General features: G+C 40.8%; 1 protein-coding gene across 2 annotated transcripts in view; it reads left to right on the top strand.

The window, feature by feature from the left end:
• Positions 1–900: 900 nt before the first annotated feature.
• Positions 901–16,454, top strand: part of ENTREP1 (endosomal transmembrane epsin interactor 1) — a 28,027-nt gene continuing 12,473 nt past the window's right edge. Inside the window, exons 1-6 of one of the 2 annotated variants that reach the window (XM_084225128.1) lie at positions 901–1,178; positions 3,634–3,690; positions 12,825–12,935; positions 14,342–14,470; positions 15,227–15,334; positions 15,452–15,567. In XM_084225128.1, coding sequence (XP_084081254.1) covers positions 933–1,178; positions 3,634–3,690; positions 12,825–12,935; positions 14,342–14,470; positions 15,227–15,334; positions 15,452–15,567 — 767 coding nt within the window. In that variant the 5' untranslated portion in view covers positions 901–932. Of the gene's footprint in view, positions 1,179–1,303; positions 1,316–3,633; positions 3,691–12,824; positions 12,936–14,341; positions 14,471–15,226; positions 15,335–15,451; positions 15,568–16,454 lie in introns of those variants that run through there. The other variant, XM_084225129.1, reaches the window with a different exon arrangement.

Below are 16,454 nucleotides of genomic sequence, written 5' to 3'. Positions count from 1 at the left end.
TTTTCAACGTCTTATTTTCCTAAAGTACCAAAAGCTGTATTTTTCATATTTCTTAAAGCCATGTTCAGACAAGCGAAACAGGTGTAAAATTGCTTTGGCTGAGCTGGAGAGCAAAACACACAGTTGAAACAGATTCCAGAGCCTCCTTCCTTGGAATGCATCAAGTGGAGAAGGACAGCGTACGGTAACGGCAAGATTTTCCAGGGAACACACGGAGAAAGAGTACTGGGGAGGTGGGTAGGGAGGAGGGAGAGAGGAAAGGAATGAAAACCGCCGGGTAAAGATTCCTCTGCCCCGGTCTCAGACAACATGGCATCGGCAAGCACCCCGGCACGCTCATGCAAATACAAGACACACGTCGCGCTGTCGGCCAAACCTCGTCCTCTCGTCGGGCTGGGCGCCAACGACGAGAAATGCAATCCAATGGCGTCCCGCACCCTCCTTCCAGTAAAGAGTTATTTTAAAACTTTACGCATAGTGCTCGGTAGCAACAGTGACCAGGGATAAAAGGGCAAAGGAGAAGGGCGAGGGAGGGAGCACAGGAACAAGACGAAGAGTAAACCCCACCAAAGCTGTTGCAAAAAGGCTGCAGCAGCATCAGCGGGAACACCCGGGACGGGAAGGATGGCTGAGTCCGGGAGAATCGGGAACGGCGTCCGACCTCCGGCGAAGCACCTTGAGCTGGGCTCGGCGCTGGCTGCTAGGGTGGCCCTGGCCCCGCCTGGCGCTAAGGGCGCTACCAGGGCAAGTGTTCCCCGCAGGGAAGCGGAGCGGAGCCCGCACGGGAGGCGAGGCGGCGGCAGCGCCGCAGGAAGTCGGCGCCCGAGGGGGCTGGCACGGGGGCGGCGGTGGGGCGGCCCCGCCCGACCCGGCCCGCCGTCCGCAGCGGTCACCCGCCGAGAGCCGCCGCCAGCACCCCCGTGTCGCCGCCGATGGTGCTGCCGGGTTCCTGCTGCCTTCTCCCGGGACTCGTTCCCCTGCCCCAGACAGGGCCCCTCCGCCCAGGAGCGCCGCGGCGCCGCCGCCCGTGCCCCCTGCTGCTGTTCCGCTCGCTGCTCGGGCTGGGGCTGCTGCAGACTGGCCTGGGCTGCGCCCTGGTGGCTCTGTGCTTCGGGGCGCTGTCGCTGAGCAGCGCCCCGCAGGTGAAGAACGCGTGTCCCCTCTGGGCCGGCTCCTCGGTAAGTGGCGGCGCGGGCCGGGACACGCCATGCTGGGGTCCGGCCGTGCGTGCTCGGCACCTGCGGGGCTGGCTGTCCCGAGGGATGCATGATCCCGCTCCTCCACAACCCCCTGGAAACAGCCTCGGAGTGACAGGGTAACGGCTTTTTGGTGCCAGCCTTGTAGGTTGTCTGCAGGACCCCAACGGAGTTAAAAACGTCGAGACAAGCAAATAGGGGATTTATTTCCTGACGTGCATTTTTTTGGGGAAAAAAAAGTACTCGGTTATTTTGCTCTATCAGACACAGGATTTTCAAAAATTGTTGTGTGTGTAGATGTTGCATGTTTGTGCTTTGTGCCTTTGATCGTAGGCATAATGTACAGATAAATCAGCAGTGTGCCTGGGGAAAAATAGATGGACTTAGCACAGTTTTGGAAGGAGTACTGAAAGAAGTTATTCCATCTCCTGTTGGGCCCTGCTTTAAACCACAGCTTTATAAATATGGAATGTATACGAGAATTTATATTGCAGAAGCTAGGCAACCGTAAGCAGAAGTTAGTAAGTATAGCAGAATCACATTGATTAGTCCCAGTGTTTGGGCCCTGCCGCAATCAGAAAGTCATGTGCTGGGATGGACACTCAGCTCCTGAGGCCTGTGTGAACAGTATCAGCTTATCCCTCGCTTTAAACATTTCAATTAAATTGCCATGCTGTTCACCACCTGTAAAAATGCACTCAGTGCAGTAGTTCCTGTTTATCTGTGTAATGCAGTGTTCATCCCAGAATGTACACAGTCCTTGGGTGGTGAGGGAAATCCAGACCATCCAAATGTCTGTGTTTGGTATCTCTCTTGTGATCTTTCATCCTTTTTGTTTTGGATGTTTTTGTTTTTGTTTTGTTTGTTTTTGTTTTGTTTTTGTTTTTTGGGTTCTAACTCTAGGTTAAAAGAAGTTTATGTAACCAATGGACTTTCTTTGAATTCTGCCCACAGAACCATGCTTGTGCTTTTAAAATACTTTAAAATTGCACATGTAAGATAGAGGTATTCAGTATTTTTAACAGTCAAGAAGGGTGTTGATTTTGTTTGGGGTTTTTAAAATTATATTTCTGAAACAATAGTGCACTCAAAAGAGTTACTGAAATACTGTTTGGAGGAAAAAAACTACGTGAAAATTTTAGCCCAGAAGCAACCTGGAAAAGCAGATGCCATTAAAAGCTGACTGATGTGTCTGCTTGGCTGCTTTTTGGTTTGGTTTTCTTTTCATTATGGATGCTACAGGCTGACTTGTGAGGGGCATGTCAGGAAAATTTTGAGAAGGACTTTCTTTTCTTATCTTTAACAGATGTAATGAAATAAATGTGCTGTCATTAAGGAAAAAAATTACATCAGTATGGATGTGCTTTGTTATAAAATCGTGTCCATTTTGCAGTCAGAGAATTCAAAAAATACTTTGTTATGAAACTGCAGTTACGTATGTGGTTTTGCAACACCAGTGATGATATCAGTAGGTGTTTTGGCCAAGTCATATATGTGTGTTACGCTAGATTAGATTGATCTTGTCAAGTGAATGAAGTTACAGAAGGGATTTATTAAAAATATTAGTAGATGACTACCTGCTTGTTCCAGTCTTCCTGTTTCTTTTTGGGGAAGGAGCTTGGCTGGCTTAGTCACAACGTCCATAGAGTTAAAAGTATAGCTGCTGACTTATGGGATGTGCTGAGAAACTTATTTGCCTTTCTTTATAGGGTTCCTATTCTTCTGTGAGAGGGTATTCGGGTATGCTGTTTGTTTCAGTTCTACAGCAGTTCTTTATAATTTCTTAATTGCTTGGTCCTGTAAGGTAAAAAAGAATCATAAGGTTCAGTTCTGTGATTTAGCAAGTTTGGTCTAAAAACTGCTGTTGCAGAAGAATGTGCTTTTATTTTAACTTCTGTCCTCACGCTGATACTGGCATTCATCTGATTAAATAGTAAAACTTTTCAGGGAGGTAGTGCTGGTGCTCTTTATTGATTTTGGTAGGGTTCATGCTCTGGGTTTCAGCTCGCTAGAATGGTCAGAAGTCAGCAAAAGGGAAGAAGGAAGTAGGCACTTAATGAAGTGCTGAGATGGTGATGGAGAGAGGGGAGGTAATGGGCAATTTTTAGATTTGCCTAGCCATGTTGCAGAGAACAAATACTTAATTGGCTGAAAGCAGTTATTTAAGGCAAACGAGAAGGTTGGAATTGCTGACATACTACTTGTCCCCATGCATGTTTTCTGGGAGGAAAAATAAGAAACTAGCAGATTTAATTTGGTTGTTTTTTCACAGGATGGTCTTAGGAGCGCAGAATTTCATCAGCATAGGTATTCCCTGCTTTAAAGTGCACCTTCACATTGCTGTAGTGTTCCAAAGTATAGTAATAAAAACAGTGTGAATAGCATTTTGTGAATAGTTCTTTGCTTCTTGATGACACTATGTTTTTTTATGTTGTAGGCAATCTTATGTGGAATCTTAGGGTTAACAACATGGAAGAGACCAATGCGGCTTTTGGTAAGTATGGATTAGACTTCGTAAGGAAATAATTTTTAAAAAGAGCCTAATTTACTAGTTGTTGGTAAAAAAATAATCACCCCTTTCTTCTTTCAAAAAAATAATGACGAGTCTTTCTTTTCAAATTGCAGAATCATAATTATTTAAAGAGAAGTCAAAGACCATGCAAGGCCATATTCATTCCTGCATGGATAAAGTCCCCTGTTAGGGCGAGAGTGGATCATGTCTGGAAGAATTGTTCATGTTATTTAAAGCACACATTTTATGATTTTTTATGTATAAGAACATGCTAGGTTGGAATAAGTAATTTAGTTCTCTGAGGTAGTGCAGCTTAAACTGAAATGGAGATGGCTTTAAATCCTAGTTTAGTTGTAGTGTTCTAGTTTTTGACAATGGATTTGAGAGCTAATTTAACACCTTACAGCAGGATCCAGTGCTAGTTTCATATACAGTTGACATTGCATTGCTGTGAAAGAATTAGAGTGATGTGCAGGGTGTGTAAGCTGTTTCCACATGTAAGTGAAATCTGAAGCTCTGTAGCTCTTAATGTCTCAGAGACAGGATTTGAAAAGGAGTTGTGGAGTTGCTTTTGTTTGTGTGTGAGTTTAAGGAGGTTTTCATTTGGTTGGTAAATTCTGGTTTTTTTTGTTTATTTGCTCGGAATATTTTGCCTTACTGTCACTTCTGAAGACTTTTTTCAGGCCAAGGCAGTTGTTTAATTTTTCTTCAGCACTCTTTTGGGATCCACGTGGGTATCAGTGAGGAGTACCAAGGATTAGATGTGTGAACTATGGATAGAATCATAGAATCATAGATTCACCGAGGTTGGAAGAGAGATTTGAGATCGTCAAGTCCAACCACCAACCCAGCACTGCCCCAAATCCCTAAACTACGTCAGCCAATGCCAGACCCAGATGCCTCTTGAACACCTCCAGGGATGGTGACTCCACCACCTCCCTGGTGCATCCTATTCCAAAGCGTGACTACCCTAACAGCAAAAAAGCTTTTTCTAGTCTCTGATCTGACTCTCCCTCGTCTCAGCCTGAGGCCGTTCCCTCTTGCCCTCTCACTGCAGGCCCTGGAGCGGATTCAGGCCCCGACTCACCTCGGCCTCGTACAGGGAGCCGCAAAAAGCAGAGAGGTCCCCCCAGAGCCTCCTCTCCTTGAGACTGAACAGCCCAGCTCCCTCAGCTGTCCCTCCTGAGAGGTGTTCTTCAGTCCTTTCAGGAGCCTCCCTGCCCTTCGCCGGACAGGCTCCGGGCCCTCAGGGTCCCTTCAAAGCGAGGGCCCCAGAACTGAGCACAGCCTTGAGGTGAGGCCTCCCCAGCGCCCGGCCCCGGGGCGGGCACTGCCCTCGTCTGCTGGGCACGCTGCTCCGGACTAGGCCAGGATGGCACCGGCCTTCTCGGACACCTGGGCACGCTGCTGGCTCGTGTTCAGCTAGCCGTCACCCAGCACCCCTGACATCCATTGTTATTTCTCAGTGTGCGTTGGTTAACATGGGCAATTTTTTTAGGAGTTTTGTGGATATAGAGAGGAGCCCACTCTTAGATACTCCCAATCTGGAATCACCGTGTTTTCATCAAGATAAAGGTACATGTTGTCAGTCTCAAACTGCCTAAGGCTTGCACAGTACTCCTGTGTTAATACTGGCTGTGTTCTATAGTATGTTGTTGCTCTTTCGCTCTTTAACATTCTCCTTTGTATAAGCCTTATTTTCCTTTCCTAGTTTTACTTAAATAGAAAACACAAATTCTTCTTGATCCCTTCTTTTATTTCAAATTATCTTTAGGATGGTCACGTGCTGCAGGAGATTGCCGTGGGATATTATGAAGCAGGAAAGGTTTTGATGTGAAATTGATAAAAGCTCTGAGCAGCCTGCCATGAGTTCATAGCTGACCCTACTTTTGAGCAGGAGTTAACATAGGTGTCTTCCTCACCTCTCTTACAGCCACAATTATTCTGTGATTATGTGTTTCTATGAAACTGTTTGGTTTTATTTTATTATTTGTATGTGTATTCTACAGAGGTTTGATTTTTGATAGCCAGATTAGTCTTGATACTGGGAAGCATATCTGCTGGAACAGACTCCTAGAGATGTGTTTGATGCCCCAAGGTCAAGAGGCATTTTGGACAATGCACTTAATACTGTGCTTTGATTTTTGGTGTGCAAGTGGTCAGGCAGTTGAACTAGATGATTGTTGTAGGTCCCTTCCAACTGAAATATTCTATTCTATGTGGAAAAATAAAAATAAATAAACATTAAATTCTTCTTGAGGCTAAGGAAATAATGCCTTAAACTATCTACAGTCTTTCAAGGACAGATTGTTAGTTTCTGTGAGCATATTTATGCTGGGCTAAATATCTATTATGTCTACCCCCTACTAACTTGAATGTTTCCTCTAGGGAGTTATGGAGATGCAGTATTACACGAATTGTAAAAGCAAGCTTCCTAAATGTCTCAGCAATGAGAATTGTTACACAGTCGTGACTTAGAATTATGGTATTCATAAGCAAGACTAGAAAACTCTTTCAGAACTAAAACATATCCATTTGTCAGGTGTGACTGTCCTCCTCTTAAAACTCCTTATGTAAAGCCTTAGAACTCCCAGTGATGGTTTCTCACTATCTGTGTTTGGGTTTTTGTGAAGGATCAGGCTGTCATGGCTGTGACTTCGGTCCAAGGCCTTGGCAATGGAGAAAAGAACTATGATGGCAAGATTCTGGTGCTGCTGATGCTTGCAGAAAATACAGGGCTGCAGTGTTGTGAGAAAGGAACTTGGGATGGACTGTGGTGTTTTAGCCACTTGTGTTTTACCTTGGAGGGGAGAAAGGATGGGAAACACATTGGTTACAGATGTAGTGGACCTTTCGTAGCATCATCTGTGAAAAAACAGTCATGAAGAGGGGTGGCTATGATAAGACCTTTTAGTAAATAAAATGGAGAGCCATATTTGGGGTTTGCCACCCATGCTGTTTTACAGCTGTATTAACAGTGTGGGATGATACTAGACAAATAATATACCTGAGAGGGAGGGTTCTGCAAGGCAAAATTAAGTCATACATTTTGAAGGACATTTTTGCACGGAAGGCCTAGCCTTGAGCAGTACATCTTCTGAGAAGTCTGGTTTCAGTCCTTCCTTGGTTGTATGAGGAATTTCCATTCTTATCAAGTGTCAATCAGTTTTGGAAGTCAGCTTGTAATGCTTGTGCTTTGAAGCTGATTTTTCTTTGAGGTAATGCTGAGTTAACACTGGACTCAGTGATCTCAGAAATGTTAACGATCCTATGTTTCTTCTTCTTTAGCTCTGTCCAAATGTATTAATGTGGGAAGGGAAACTCACCACCACCTACCTCTCCAAGTTACTTGGGTATTAACTCTGAACAGTTCTGGGCTCAATCTTCCTCAGTGTTACCTTCCTCTGTGCATAGAATCCTGTCCCTTTCTCTCTGCTCCTAAGCTCCTTCCTTTTACACCGCTTTAAATCTTAGTTTTACCTGAAGAAACCTAAATTCTTTCAGAGAGTACATCAGCTCTCCATTGTTATTTTGATTGTGTATATTTTGAGGGCAGTTCATGTCTTTGACAGGTCTTGCTAGCTGCTGTAGCATCTGTCCTTACTTGTAGGCCAGATTGGACTGATTTGAGTTTATGTTGCATTCCCAGGAGTTGCCAGGAGCCATACATGCTTTGCTGAATGAGAAGTCCTTAGCTTGTGAAGCATCCTTTCCTTTTAGTCATGCACAAATTAGTTACAACCCTGTAGAGTGCTATTTAGGTGGCTCTCTGATTGTGCTTGTTTTTGGTTTTGGGTTTTTTTCCTCCAACTTTAACAAAGACTTTAAGCTCCTCTCTGGTGTCTGCTTGGTGCTTGAGTTCTGCTGCTAAAGAGGAGACTTATCTGTGATCAAGTGAAAGGGAAAGGAGTGCCAGCATCCAACAAGACACTAGCCTGTTGTACTGTGCAGTTTAACTGCTGCAGCTGCAAGTACTGGGGAGCAGTTTGGTACCTGCAAAATGCATGGGATCAAGAAGTCAAGAGACCACATGCAGGCTGATTGGATGTGACTCTGGCTTTCAGCTGCATCAAGTACTGAATGCTTAATGTTGGTTGCTAGCATGGTAGCTTTTGTATTCATACATGCCCTTGTTTTCTTGTTAAGTTTTGAGGGGTTTGACAGAAAAGTCAGTGTTGCACATCCAGCATGAGTCATTCAGTCTGGTTTCTTCAGATGTTTTACAGTGTGGTCACAAATAAGGATTTGAAATTTTTATTTGAAATGCTTTTCATTTAAACATGTTAATATATTTGGTTAATGACAAATATTTACAGATCTTACTTTGAAAACAGAACAGTTTATGGAATTCAGGCTTTATTTATAACCTGGAATTTTTTGAAGAATTTGTTTGTGGTAAACCTTGTATTTAATTGAAAATTTTTACCCAAAGAAAAATATGTTCCCGAAGACTTTAAATGAAGATTTCTTAGGGCTGACTACTGCTATGATATCTGCACCTTGACAGATTTTCATGAATTTAACTAAAATTTAGTGTATAGATAAAGAGACTTCATTTGGGTAATGTTCTTAAATTTTAGCTCTGCTAGTAACAGTGAACTCTGAACAGAAGCTCCCTATCATGTCCTTAACCCTGAAAACCAGTCTCTCCCTAGGCATGTGCTTTATGACAGGCAGTCATTTGACTTGTGAGAACTACTGTAGTAGTAGTATCTTTTTTCCCTGGGTTTTAGAAGTAAAATGGTTCTGTATTAACCTCTTTGCTCACACTCAAGACTCCAGCATTAAGTCAATTAGCAGTAATTATGCAAAGGTTTTAAAAGCAGTATAAGCAGATAGAAATACACTTTTAAGTGTGAGATTAGGAGGAGCCATTAGAAGCTTATAGCCATTTATATGCTGCAAAAGCTTTTCTTTCATATATGAGTTGGTTTAGTGTTGCATTTAAAATATGTGACTTTTATTAAATGAATTAATTTCTCTTTTCTTGGGGGACTTTCCTTTCTTCACAGTTGTATTGTGGGTTTCCATACGGTACAATGAATAGCTCTCACAACTGACAGAAATCTAAGAAGGTCCTATGAGTTTTAATTATTGCTATTGCTGCTGTGCATGTGGACAATTAATAAATGGATGTAGTCTTTTCTTCAGGATGTTTGTAAAGAATATATGTATGCTGTAAACTGATATAAGAGTTGCCGAAGTAACTGGTTTTTCTTTCATTTAAATGCCTCCTTGGGCATCAGTCCTGCATGTGCAATTTCAGGTGAAAGCAGTTCCTCTCTGGCATTAGATACTTGCTCCAATGATAGCAGCAGCAGGACAAAAAGCACCTTCCCCATGCAGAATGAAAGATAGTGTCAGAGCTTTACTATGCAAATTTATTTTTCCTTGGGGTCCTCAAAAGGCTTGATGATGCTTTTTACCTGAAAAAAGATCATGCATGCAAGACCTTAGCAAATATGAATAGAATACACTTCACTTTCATGTAGTTTAATTCATATGAAGGTTCTTGATGGCTTTCTGCAGCTGTTCACAGTCCATGTGTATCTAATGGTCTGAAAATGAAGCTGTGAGCCAAACGAAGGCCATAGTTCGAGTTGTTTCCAGTTTTATGACTGCAGTCAACACCAGTTACATCTGTTTTGGTTTTTGAAATACCATGTTTGCCTTTCTCTGTTTTGTGGTTTTTTTTTAATTGAAAAGAACTTCTCTCCCCTGGGTAGGATATTCTGTCACTGGGATAAAGTGTAACCCCTGTTTTTACTTGTAGGTGAGCAGATGTTTAAATTTGCATCTGCAGGAGAATATAAATAACTAAATAAGCTGACAGAATACATGTTAGATTGGACAGTGAGTGACTGAATAAGTGGGCACAGAGGGTTGTGATCAGTGGTGAAAGCCTAGCCAGCCAAGAACCAGGGGTGAGCCTGAGGGTTGGAAACAGAGGGGCCACTACCCCTGAAGTGAGTGCTCTGCACAGTGGATGTAAGTGCACTGTCAGCACAGGCAATGCCAAACTGGGAGGAACGGCTGATACACTAAATATTGCCATTTGGAATGACCTGGACAGGCTGAAGATTGCATTGAAAGGAATCTCTTGAAGTTCAGCAATGGGGAATATAAAGTCCTGCCTGTACAGGGAAATTATCCTATCACACAGGAGGGAACAACATGGTGGAAAACAGCTCTGCAAAGAAAAACCTGGGGATCCTGGTGGATAACAAGCTGTCCATGAGACAGCAGAATGCTCTTGTGGCAGAGAAGACTACTGGTGTCCTGGGCTGGATTAGGCAGGGACTTGCCAATAGGTCAAGGGATGTGATCCTTCAAACACCTGGAGAGGTGTGAAAGCTGTGGCTGTTCAGCCTGGGGAAGAGGAGGCTCAGTGGAAATCTCCTGAATCTCCATTAATAGCTGATGGGAAGGAACAAAGAATAAAGAGGTGAACCTTTCTCAGTAGTGCTCACTGCCAGGACTAGAGGCTGTGAGCAGAGCTGAGAAAATAGGAAACTCCATCTGAACATGGAAGACAACTTTTTTACCGTTATGATGGTTAAAAACTGGTGTAGGTTACATGTAGAGATAGTCAAAACTAACTGGGCATTATATTCAACAGCTTGCTGTAGGTCATAGAATCATAGAATGTTCTGGGTTGGACGGGATCTTATGGTTCCAGCTCCCTTGTTGTGACACCTGCTTGAACAGGAGATTAGATTTAAATGGTCTCAAGAGGTCCCTTCCAATCTCAGTCATTGTATAAAAGTGCTGACCAGTGATGAAGCAGAAAGAAAAAGATTCTTTTCTCTTGACAGTCAAGTACAATGTCTTGTCAACTGTCAAGGTGTGTGGTAGAGAATTTTGTGGTTATGGTTCAGATCATGGTAGTATTTTAGATTGGATATAGAGGAATTATTCTTATCTTCTGCTCATTTGGCAGGATTTTCTGAATTTTGGATTATTAAGTCTAAAACATACTATACCTATAATAAAAAACAGATCAAGATTATATTTGCGCATGGTAGAATTTATTAGAACATAAAGGCAGAAAGTATCATCCTTGTTTTGCATATTTATGATAATGCTCCTTCTCTTTGTTCTTTGATTTCTGACATTACTTTAGAAAAATATTAATAATTTTGTTTGTTTTTCAAAATTTTGGATTGGAAGTCTTGATTTTAACTGTAACTTTTTATATAACTATAGATGGAATTGTTTCCATAACAGTTTCTGTACCACAGGAGACAACTTAAATGTGAATTTGCTAGCTTGTTGGGGTTTTTTTTAATCTTTCTTTACTTTAGCCACATAACTTCTTTTTTCCATTTGTCATCAGCTGAAAAAGGACAAATACACCTCTTTGTTTTTCTTAGTATAATTTAATGAGATTTGTGCTATAAATCTATTTTATGTTGAAACAGCTTCTATTTCACTTACAATACTGGCTAATTCCTAGTTATCGGTGCTCTGTGTTGAACCCAGTTGAAAAGTTTTCTTTATATGAAATACCTGTGTGTACCATTTTTTTTTCTCAAAGTAGTTTTTTGGTAGAAGGACAATTAAGATAATTTAGGTAAAAGCATAAGGAATTGGTTTCATTCATTTACATGCTAAACATGGTGTAATTTTAAAAAAATCATTAGATTCTGTGTTTGGGGAAAAAAATTACACTCAGAGTGCTTTCTAGAACTAACCCCCTCTTATCTGTGGTTTTGTGATTAGTAAAAAGCTAGGACAAAATACTCTTCCTCTTAATAATTTATAAATGATTTTGGTTTTATTGTGTCTAACACAAAGTAGTCCCAGTCCTCTACCGAGATTCACTAATAGCTACATCAATTATGGGGGTTTTTGGGGTTAAAATCTACCTTACAGGATAATGTTGTGGTCAAACTAGTAATGACTAGTAATGTGGTAATTGAATAATTTATTTTGCATAGTAATGTGCTTTGGCTCTTGTCCATTCATTGGGGATTATTTCCCTGAACCTCAGAAAATGGGAACATAATTTGTGCAACAGCTGTTACCTCTTTCTGCTTCAGATTCTAGGTAGCTAACCATGGTACATCAGATAAACTTATTTGGAAGGCCACGGTGTTCTTTGCATGTTTAGGAAGTCCTTGTTACTGGATCTTCTGTAAAGCTGTCTGGAGCAGGACTGAACTCACGTTCCTCATAGTGTCCTTCTCTTCCTCTGTTTTTTGGGATGTCCTACTTTTTTAATTTGGACCATTTTGCTACAAAGAAACCTGAGTGAGCAGATTGTTTTTAAAAAGGATGCTTTAGGGCATTAAGAATCTGATACTTGCTTTGTGGGATTGAATGCTTAAAGAGGAATCTTAGCTTCATTTGTCTCTAAATAGTGGTCTTACCCATAGTACTTCTTCTTGAAGTACAGGATATTTTTGCCTGTATGAATAGGGATAGGGATGGTTCTTTTATATGTCCAAAATCCATATCCACAGTCATGTAAGTATAGATTGTAAGGGCATAGGTGAAAGCAACACATCATTTTGTCCACTGCTTTTTTCATGTATTTATTGCTCTTGCCATTGCTCAGTTTCTGGTGGTTTATAAATCTGAAAGTATTATCTGATTTACAAATATTCTGGCTTTGGTAGCTAGGAGGAGATAAAATAATGCAGCTCAAGTCTCTAAAGTGTTTCCATCTTTATTGTACTGGAACAGATATTTTTCATATATTTGTGCTGCAGAGTAATTCTGGAAGTGCAGAGTGAATGTTGGTTTAACATGTTTCTTCCTCTTCAAGTTTCTTTACTGTTTGAATGTGTTGAGAGTTAAACTTGGTGGAAGAGTATGACACACAGTGGAAGCTGGGCAACTTGCAGATCGTACTTTGCACTCCCAACAAAACCTTTAATTGTTTGTACTATTACTACTGATATTTTCAATAGTTGCATAATTAGTCCAGAAGGAGAGAGAAGACAAAGAATTTTGGAAGTAGGTTAAGGCATCTTAGGGCACTGAAGTCATGGGCAGTTTTGAAAAAGCAGAGTCATTCCCAGCTTCAGTTTGTGAATAGGATTTGCTTTGTAATAGGTTCCTTGAGTTGAGTTTCTGTGCCCACTGCAGTTAACTTTGTTTTGGTGTTCCAGGTTAACCTGTTTGTTCTGCTATCTATGATCAGTTTGATGCTGAATGTGACTGGATTAATACTAGGATGTCAAGGCATTCAATTTGTGTCCGGTGTATCCAGATGCAATTTGGTGAGCACACATACTGATTTACATGGATTTCTTCTCATTATGGCGTATTAGCTTGCTGTGCTGAGATCACAAAATGTCCTGATGTAGAGTTGCAAGTAATTATAGAACTAGCACAAGGAATGTAATGTAATGTAAAAAAATATAAACCGTTGAAAAAAGCCTATGTGTGGGTAATGGTGAGCTACTCACAAAATATTCAGTTCCTTATAATCTGTGGGTAGGATTATTCCTGTTTTGCCTCACCTGAGAAGGACCATTCTGTGATACCTTACAGCAGAAGCTGTGAGAAAATAAATAAGGTAGATGAAATCACAGTAGCTTTTCAGAACACTTCCGCTTGACAAAGATGCAGTCTGCACATGCAAAAGATTTTTCTCAAGCAGTTGTCATGAGAAATAGAAGAATGACTATTGATGAACTGGAAACTGTGGACTAATTGAAATTTAAGGATACAGTACAGAGTCACTTGTTGATGAAGATGGTTGTGTATAAAAGCTTGAAGGACTCTGTGGGTTAATGGAAGAGATTTTTGAATATCTATTTTCATTCATTTATTTTTCAAGAAAGCTATTGTTGGTTCCTTGACATGGCAGTAGATGTATTGCAGTGAGAGTCCAAGATTATAAACCCATGGGAATCTAGATTCATCCAGTATCACTGTACCAAAGCTATAATGAGAATTAATAATGATATTCCAGATGAGGTGGTCAAATATTGCAGGAATTTCTGATTTGTCTGTAGTTGGAAATAAAGGGTACAGCAAGAAGACATTCCTGAAATCATCAATTATTTTGTAGGGTGGCTTCTATAGGTGGAAGAGTGTCAACATTGTGACTCCAGAGTCTGAAAGCTAAATCCACAGTTATTTCTAGATATGGTATTGAATTTCTACTTTGAAAACTAAGATGATAAGATTAATTTTAAAGTGAAAGTTACAAAAAACAATGGTGTACAGATATGGCTATTAATGATTTGACTGGGTTGAAATTATAGTCGTGGGTTACATTCCATCCCTAGAAATGCAAGATATATTCTTGAATAATAGAAAATGTGTACAGTTCATATAGAGCAGTTTACACAACAGTCAGAGAAATAATTTCTAGGCAGTTAAGCATTGGAAAGAGCATAGGTAATAAAATTGCTTAGCAATCAGTGCAGCTTTGATTACAACTAGCTTGTATTTAAATGTGTTAATACATTACCCATAATGCTTTCTGTCAAATAAGAAGTGTATAGTACAGCTTTATAATGCAGGAATCATTGGCATACCAAACTGTTCAATTATATGATACTGAATTTCCAGTCTGCTTTGTGGTCAGGGGCTTAGTTTAAGACAATAGGTTCGATATTATGCAGGTAAAAATATTGCATAAAGCAATTAAAAAGTAGAGTTTTATTTCTTAAAGATGGATATGGATGAAAACAAGACTTGTTTTTGCTGTGAAGAGCTTCATCCCACTAGCTGCACAGAAGCAAATGCTGTACTGAAGCTATACCATGTGAAGTCATGCAGTGCTGCTCACTTTCTTCTCAAGGTACCCTGCACACCCATCAACAGTACTGCTTTTATAATGTCCATGCTCATGCAGCAGTGCAAAGCTGAAGTGTTTACTAGGAAAAACTCTGTTATTTTTCTGGTCTTTCACACTAGTCAGAAGCTCTTCATGGTACTGTACCATGACAGGAGGGGAGGGTTTCATGTCTGGGTTTTGACCAGCGTATTGCTGAGCCAATAAGCAGTTCTTGCCTGTTTTTTGGGTTTAGTTCCACCAAAACTGCTGTTGAATCCAGACAAGATTACGGGGTAAATGAGATCTACATTTTAGCTAATGATTTGATGCCTTTGTTAGCCTTCTGCACTTCTCAGCCTTTTGTGGCTTACAAACTGCTAAAATAAAGCTCCCTACCAGCACCATCTTCAAATATCAAAACATTGACATTTCTTTAATGGTGATCATCTTGAATCTGTATTTCCCACAGAAAAGTTATGAGGAAGGTTGTAATTCTTGGATTAGTAGATGGATAAATTGCATATGAGCTGTATTAAACCCTTCTGGATCTCTCTGTCAGGACAAAAGATAGTGTAAAACAAGTTTTTGCAAATTACTCCAGTCTTCACAATTGTCCTGAAGACTTCATCCCATACACTTCTTAGAAGTAATTGCCATGATCATCCCTGTGTTTTCTCTATTTGTTTTAGTTTTGTATTATTATTTATTATCATTATTATTTTGACATTTACTAATATCATGATTTAATTTTTTAATTTCAATAATCTTCATGTTCTTCAGAAGGTTCTCTTAGCTCTTAGTGCCCTGAATGCTCTCACCGCCACAGTTTGCTTCACAGCGGCTGCTCTGCATTACTTACTGACACTTGCCTCAAGAAGATCCTGCACAGTAAGTGAGCACCAGGCATTGCTTGCCATGGAGGGTGGTACAAACAGTATTAACAGATTACACTGTTCAGCAATACTTACAGCTCAGAAGGGTTTTAACACAGTTTTGTTTGAATAGGATGAATGTGAGATTGAAGGTGAAGATCACAATTTGGATCCCGATGAGTTTGTCCCACCTGTCCCACCTCCCTCCTATTTTGCAACTTTCAGTTCTTGTACTCCACAAAGTCACAGGTAAAACTGTACACTCCCTTTCTTTTAGTGTCTTTTGAAACACTGCCTAATCTTTTTTTTTTTAAGACTGTTTTTTCTAGTGAAAAAGGTTTGTGATTTTAGGGGGATTAAAAAAAAAAAGAAGAAAAAACCCATTAGTTTGGAAAAAGCATAAATACAGTGAGGGTAAGGGGGTAAAATTTTGTGGTTTTGAGTTTAGATTCTCTAGGAATTGTTTCTGGGTTAGAGAAATACTACTGTTTGACACAGCTGAAGACTTACATGATGCTGTCAAGAGCAGGTGAGGGCAGCAGTGGGAACCCAAACACAACCACTTTAGCAAGCCAGAGACCCTGACTGTTGTTCCCCCCATGACCTGAGTCATTTTCCTTCTCCTTCTTGAGTTCTTAGGGCTGACTGAAGGGTGTGTTATGACTGCACTGCCTGGAAAAGTAATCCTTTACCCTGCCGGTAGTTATTTGCTCTCAAAAGTAACTTGCAGGTTGGCTTTACTAGTTTAAGACTCAGGTGGGGCTGTGGTTAGAATCCTGGATGCTGAGAATTTTAAACTTTCTGTGCTTAAAGGCACAGACCACAAGAGAACACTGCATTTGACCTGAGGTTGTGAAGAAAACTTCCAAAATTCATTGCTAGTACTGGGATTATGGGTGTCTAGTTGGTTAGAAGTGTGTAATATCACAGAGTGGAAAACTCAGAGTTTAGGATTTTAGAATATAAAAATAAATATGAAGCAAGATGGAGGTTTTAGGGTGGAGGCAGGTTGTTCTTCTTTACCTTCTTCCTTCTTCTTCATTGGTTTGGGTGTCATTTTGTAAGTGGGCAGAAAAGTCTGCATTGTGGGCTCTTTGGGATCAGTTATTGGCTTAAAAGGGAGGATAATCTAGCTG

This window comes from Fringilla coelebs, assembly GCF_963513975.1.
Source record: "Fringilla coelebs genome assembly, chromosome: Z".
Lineage (NCBI taxonomy): Eukaryota > Metazoa > Chordata > Aves > Passeriformes > Fringillidae > Fringilla > Fringilla coelebs.
This window is presented reverse-complemented; position numbering and strand designations above follow the sequence as displayed.